This window comes from Macadamia integrifolia, unplaced genomic scaffold (assembly GCF_013358625.1).
Source record: "Macadamia integrifolia cultivar HAES 741 unplaced genomic scaffold, SCU_Mint_v3 scaffold562, whole genome shotgun sequence".
Classification (NCBI taxonomy): domain Eukaryota; kingdom Viridiplantae; phylum Streptophyta; class Magnoliopsida; order Proteales; family Proteaceae; genus Macadamia; species Macadamia integrifolia.
In genome coordinates, this window is record NW_024870486.1 from 274,718 (window position 1) to 281,725 (window position 7,008).

Here is a 7,008-nt window from a genome sequence, read left to right on the forward strand (position 1 = left end):
GGGGGGGGGGGGGGGGGGGGATGTAGACTAGGATAGATAAACTACCAAGCCTTCAACTGCAGGATTTTTATCAGAAGAACAACCAAGAATAGCCCAACAATAGCACAACAGATCAGAATAGAAGAAGGACCAGATTGGATAAACCATCAAGCTATCGATGTCAGTGGTTAGGTATTCTCAGATCAGATCAGTAGTCTGATGAGTAAGGCCTAGCAGGGATTGACACAAGTCTCAAACAGTCCACCCATGGTAGATCATAGAAACCAGAACAGACCAAAACAGTTCTATTGATTTCAGGTAGTAGCTGAGAAAACCACTAGAAGACAAAAACTGGGAGAATTCTGATATCACTCAAATCCCTGGACAGAACAAGCTCCCTTTTGGGTCGAGTTCCCCTCTAGGTAGGGCCTAACCTCAATCCAAAAATGATCCAAAACTGATGGTTGGTTAGGTCTGGGCATGTTCTGAAAATTGGTAATAGAATCTGCAATTTTCTCGGCAGAATTGAGAGGAAAACTGAATTCAATACCTGTAAGAACTTGAGAAGATCAGTAGTACTTTGTGTAGTTGAAGAAGAACCTCTTGGGCTTCACACCACAGAGAGTCGATTGGATCAAACACCAATTCCATCAGCCTTGATCAAACACAAGACAACTCTTTATGAAGAAGACAATAGCAACAACCATTAATTTGTTTATCAAAATCGTTCCAAATTTAGGAGCCTCTTCTTTATTTATAATGATAGGGGAGGGAATTACAAAATAGAAGGTTCTTTAAAAGGAAACCTTAATTTAGTCTCCTAATACAATATTTACTAAAAACTGAAATTAGAAACCAGCTGAAAAAGGAAACTAACTACTAATGACTTGATTCATCTAATAACTTGACTGCTAAGAAATCAAATATAAATAAAATTAAACCCAACTTAAAAGGAAACTAATGAAAAAGGAAACAAACTATTAATCTCGTATGCAATCTTAAAGCCCCTCTTTTAGACCCATAAAAGTGGCCTATTACACTCAAAACTCATGGGATCAAAGGCCCAACATGTATGGAATAGAACCCTAGGCTTATTCCTAATAAAACAAGCCTATTTTGGTCATGAATCTGCATCAGGGGAGAAGTGAGAGGAGAGGGAAGGGAGAGAGAAAGAGAGAAAAAATGAGGGGAAGAGAGAGGGGCGGAAGAAGAGGAGAGGAGAGGTAACAAACTTTTTAAATTCTAACAAACTATTTTAATTAGTTAATCGGAATCATGAGGGGATCTTAGTCATTGCAAGGAAAAAAAAAATGAACAGCCCAGTGCACGAGGCTCCTGCTACTACAGGGTCTGAGAGAGGCTGTTTCCAGGTTTCGAACTTGTGACCAACATGTTGTAATAGTGCAACTTGAGCGTTGCGCCACAAGCTCGCCCTTGGATTAGATAACCCTTGGTTTGTTAATGGTGCAACTAATTTGTTAATGTTGCAACTATTAACATGGAGACAACTTGACCGTTGTGCCACAAGCTCGCCACAACCTTAATTTGTTAATAGTGCAACTAATCCATGACTTCCTTGACTTAACACCTATTAACAACCCTTATTAGATAACCTCAAAACTAATCCTAATCTCCTCTAGACAATGGCTGTAACTGGAGTTTCGTTATGAATTCTGAATAAAATAGAGAAAGCTCACTCCTAAAACAGGCCCACAGTTTCTGGTTTCTAGAGAACTGAACCATCTCTTAGGTCAAAGCCATGGGTTGGACCAGAATTTGACCCAAACAACCTAACCCAGTTGAACCGAACCTTTCTTACATTAGTTTACTTACTTTATAATAAGGGATAAACTCATTCTCAAAACTTTCTGATGATATGATATGAGTTGATTGTAAATGTGTAATGAGCCTCTGTTCAAAAGCTCTATTTGTTCTTTCATATATTTATGATATATAAAGAATTTGACCCAAGTTGAACCAAACCTTTCCTGCATTAGTTTATTTACTTTATAATAAGGGATAAACTCATTCTCAAAACTTTCTGATGATATGAAATGAGTTGATTGTAAATGTGTAATAAGCCTCTGTTCAATAGCTCTGTTTGTTCTTTCATATATTTATGATATATAAGTGATTCACGAACAAGAGTTAATTAATTAAAGACAAACAATAATATTTTTTATTGATCTCTTTTATTTATTTATTTATTTTCTTTTCATTATTTATGAATAAAGTAATTATTTATCAAAGAGATTAATGTTTTCATTTTGTTTTTCCCTAATAATTTCAAGGCCAAATGAGTATATATGCAAGTGGATCCTAAGTTCATGGTTTGGTATATATATCATTGATTTATGTTGTATCAACCATTTTATGTTACATATACTATGCTCTATTTCTTTTTATTGCTAAAAAGAGAGTTCAAGATGTACATTCAGAAAACCTGATGTCAAGCTTTCAGTCCCCTCATTGATGTGGACTACATGAAGTTTGATTCAAGAAATAAGAAAAAATTCAATTTTTTTTGACAAATAGCTTAGGACAACCATTGAGACCTAAGATGAGAGAAAATAATTTAGGTGTGAAGAGAACTTAGGAAGGTTTTTATTGTTTTGAGTTGCACTGTATTCTTTATTTGGAGTTGTTCTTGGATAGGTCGGGTGAGAAATGAAAATAATTGAAATTGTCAGAATAAACTGATGGAATATTTGGCTACAACTTCACTGCACTAAGCTCATCAGCACTACTTCTTAAATATTCCGTGTATTGTCTAAGAACTACATGGTTGGGGGCACCAAATGGTTCTGCACAGGTTGACACCATCTGTCGTTTTATCTTACTGTAACCGAATGGCTCCAACTGGTGCCTAGGTAAAGAGAAAATTTTGAATCGACTCCTTTACTAAACTGAAGAAGTTCACTAGTTCTGCGAAGAATAACAGGTGCAGCAAAATTTACATGTTGACATCTAACATGAGTTGCTATTAGTCACTTGGTTTATTTGGAAAAAGGGAAAGAAGGGAAAGAAGGAACAAAAAACTTATTTTTCTCCAGTCGTTAGTTTATAGGCCATTAATATTTCTATTTACTTGGTTTAGTGCAGAGGAGAAAAAAAAGTATGTTAATTCATCCATGATTTTATCAGTTTAAAATACTATTGTTTGGTGCAACTTTCCTTTTGTCTTGCAAATCCTAGCCATATATTGTTTCATTTGGTCTTTTGTTTGTGGCATTGTTTTGTTCAGGGAAGCATTTGTTATTCAATGTAGAAATTTTCAAAGGGACATCGTCGAGGGAGAAAATGAGGAATTAAAGTCATTGTTGTTGGATAAAGATCTTCTTGAAATTGAAAATGATAATTTGAATGCAAAAAATGATATGCTGAGAAATTCAATGTCAGCGTTTGTAGAAGAGATCCTTGGGGAGCTTCATGGTTCTAATTCAGGTAAGAAGATCCATATTTTCCTTGTACACTATTAAAAATGTTTACTGTCCTAATTTTTTCCCTCATATTCAGGGGAAAAATTAACTCTTAAAAATTATCTTTTGCATTTTAATTTTTATTTTATATATTGTTTTATCCATAAAATTGTGAATTACTAGCTTTTTCCCCTATTATGACCATATAGCCATTTATTTGTACCTTGACAATTTCATTTTCCATAACAGATTTGGCCAAGTATGTTTGTGCACATTTTAGTCATTTTATGTGATGGGCACATGAGGACTACATGTTTGTCTGTTTTAGGGATTTTTATCTTTCTCATGTAAATTAATAACACATTGGGTTGAGTGAGTGGGATTTGGTTAACATTCCTCACCAGTTTCCTCCCTCTTCTTCCTGTTTTCTTCTTTTTTTCTCTCTTTTTGCTATGATACCAAGTTAATCACAGTGCTGTAATCCCAGATGTTCTTGTTTTCTTTCCCCTTTTACTGTATCATCTTTCTACGATGGATTTTTTTTTTTTTTTTTTCTATGCTGAAAACATGAGACAACTCTTATGACTGTTCAAACATATGGTAACATAGAAGACCTTCCATGGCCCATTTTACGATAATTGTTGAAAATAATTTGTAATGAAATAGTATGAATGAATACATGGAAGGAGAATAGATACAAGCCCAACCTTAGACCACACATCTACTAAGCTCTCCCAAAAAGAATATTTCCTAAAAGGAATGTTCTCTAAAAAGAATATGTTTTCTTCCCCTTTACCATGAAATTATCTTTGAGCATTTATTTATTTTTCTCCACTATACTTTTAAAATTTTTGGACTTAGAAGGTCTAAATAAATATGACACCACTTCGATCCGAGCTGTTGGATTTGACATTTGACAATAATGATGTCTTACTGTTGTATCTGATGTACTGCATTTGAGGTGCTATGGATTTTCCGTACTACCAGGAGGTTCAGGACTTCATCACTAGTCATCATTCTTCTTTCGATCCCTTGGTGCCATGAATTGGATTGGTGTGTATCTGTCACTTTTGCCCTTGTTTTTTCAAAAGTAGTACATTTTTTTTTTACTGTTTACCCCTGAAATGATACGGGAAACCGATCTGAATTGGTCAGGTATTGCTGATACTGATATAATACAGCCGATACAGTCTATACGATATCAATACTTGAAACCATGCTTGGTATTGAGAACTTAGTTTTCTTTATCCAATCTGTGCAATCATGGTTATTGGATGCTGGTTTTATGCTGATGGTACTTTATATCAATTTTGTTGCACATTGCAAGCTTCCTCTTTGTGGGGGGTGCACCTTAATCATGTGATCTGTTGCAACTTCTTGTGTTGCAGCCTTAAATGTCGATATTCTTTGTGGAAATTTGGAAAACGAAAAATTGCTTGAGGATATTGATGAGTTGAAGACTACATTACTGGCAGCAAGTTTGTGTTGGAATCACTAGCCACGCAGGAATCTCCATCATTTGTCAGAGTCGAGAGAGGCCATTGAAGGGATGGGTGAGGTTTCGCCGGAAAAGATGGGTGAGCTATCGCAAGAGCAGAGCTGAGGCTGCAAATTAAGGTTGGAAGAGACTTTAGTTCTCTTCATTGAAGGGTAAATACACCTTCTCACAAGTTTGGAGGGTAGTTTTGTCATTTATAAGTTTTGAGCATAGTGACATCAGCACTTAACAATTGCATACTAACAGACTGGGGCTGGATGCAAGAAATTTGAAAATGTCAGGTAAGATTTGTAGATACGCAGATAGAGGGGGAGGGGGAATGTAATTCAAACAAAGTAGAGGGGGGAGGGCCATGTAAATTACCCAAAAAATATAAACCATTAAAAAGGGAAACAATTACCTTTAGTACCTCATGGTTAAGGGTGTTAATCGGTTCGGTTTCAGTGTATATGGTGTGGTTCGGTTTGGTTCACATTTATTTGGCTGAAACCAAAATAGTATCATTTACTAAACAGTTGCATTTTCTGAAACCGCAATCGTTTAGTAAATGATTTTTGTTCCACGGTTTTTAAACAATGTCGGTTTTACGATTTTAAATGGTTTTGATTGCGGTTTATTCCATATAGTTTCTAAATGGCTAATAATTGGTTTGCTAATTTATTTGCATGTTTACTAAAATTTTCTTTTGTTAATAAACGCTTCAATCTTGTATCAAATTAAATGAAGCATTGAACAAGCAAGGATTTAACTACATAATTATATAATAGGATTGAATTATTGAATAGACTATTGGATAGCCTCTATGGTCCATATCTCTTCCCTAAAGTAAACCATTATGTTTTGTTAAAACAACCAAATATTTAATCGTTATACATGTTAATTGGATTGGTTTTGACGGTTTAAATGGTTCGATTTTCATGGTGTCAATTCGGTTTGAAACCAACGGGTTGAACGGTTAAAATCGGCCCAACTCATTTAACTAATAGGTCTTAAACTTAAAACTAGAACCGAATCATTTATTAAACGATGTTGTGGTTTTGGTGTAAACGGCTCGGTTCGGTTTTGGTTTATGATTTCGATTTCAAATTCACATCCTTATTCATGGTTGTACCACCTAGGGAACTTAATTCTTTCTCTTTGTAACAACATAGAGAAACCTCTATAGCAAATTCTTTCACAATGATTGCCTGACAAACACAAGAGAGAGATCTCTCACAGTCAATGTAAGGGTTCTCAACCTTGATTCTCACAACCTAAAGAAGAAGAAACTTTAAGAGAAAGAGAGAGGGGTTGATGTATACATTGATGTTGTCCTTTCTTAATAGTTTGAACTTTTAGGTAAAATAGTAATTAACATGGGATTAAACAAGGTCAATTATTTAGTGAAATTTCACGTGAGCTCCATGATATATACATTGACACTGCTGTTCCTTAACAATTTAAGCTTTTCGGTAAAACATTAGTGAACAACAATTATATTTCCTATTGAGATCCAAGTGTTCAAGTGGGCCCTCTTGGCTACCCAGGACCTTGGATCATTAGAGAATCATGCTCCTATGTTGTAGGACTTGTAGCTCAGTAGTCTACTAGTGCTAGTCAGGAGTCGGGACGCACTTTTCATTGTCTAAGCTCTGAGCTCACCTAGCTCCATGGTTGACTAATGTAACAACTTTTCACCAATTTCCTCAGAAATTCATAAAAATATACGTTTTTTGCTTAGTTCCCTACCTAGCTCCAGGCTGAGCTCACTCGTTTACTCGATTGCTCCGTTCAATGGTACATTCCTAGCTCCAATTTGACTTTAGCTGTGAACTCATTACTATTTTTTCTATTAAAACATATTCGACAAATGAAAGTATGTATATTGTATGAGACAGCCTGAGATGAAAGGTAAAAAAAATTAGAGAACACATATGAGTCAAGATTATAATGCTCTATGAAGATTCCCATACCTAGTACAACGTGTCTCCAAAACCTGATGTCATAGGTTCAAATCCTACCAAATGTGATTTCATTCTTGTTTATTAGGTCGAATTATAATGAAATAACTTCACTAAGGAGCTGTTTGATAATATTTCTATTCTAGAAGTGTTATTTTTTTTATTCCATGCT

General features: G+C 35.2%; 1 protein-coding gene across 5 annotated transcripts in view; it reads left to right on the forward strand.

Annotated features, from left to right (window-relative positions):
- Positions 1 to 5,332, forward strand: part of LOC122069249 — a 15,775-nt gene extending 10,443 nt beyond the window's left edge. The window contains exons 4-7 of one of the 5 annotated variants that reach the window (XR_006137414.1): positions 3,224 to 3,423; positions 4,360 to 4,451; positions 4,554 to 4,692; positions 4,787 to 5,332. Coding sequence is in view for 3 of the 5 variants with exons in the window: in XM_042633219.1 (XP_042489153.1) it covers positions 3,224 to 3,423; positions 4,787 to 4,896 (310 nt within the window). In the remaining 2 variants the exon portion in view is untranslated. The remainder of the gene's footprint in view (positions 1 to 3,223; positions 3,424 to 4,359; positions 4,452 to 4,553; positions 4,693 to 4,786) is intronic. The other 4 variants (XR_006137415.1, XM_042633220.1, XM_042633221.1 and 1 more) reach the window with 4 other exon arrangements.
- Positions 5,333 to 7,008: the final 1,676 nt, after the last annotated feature.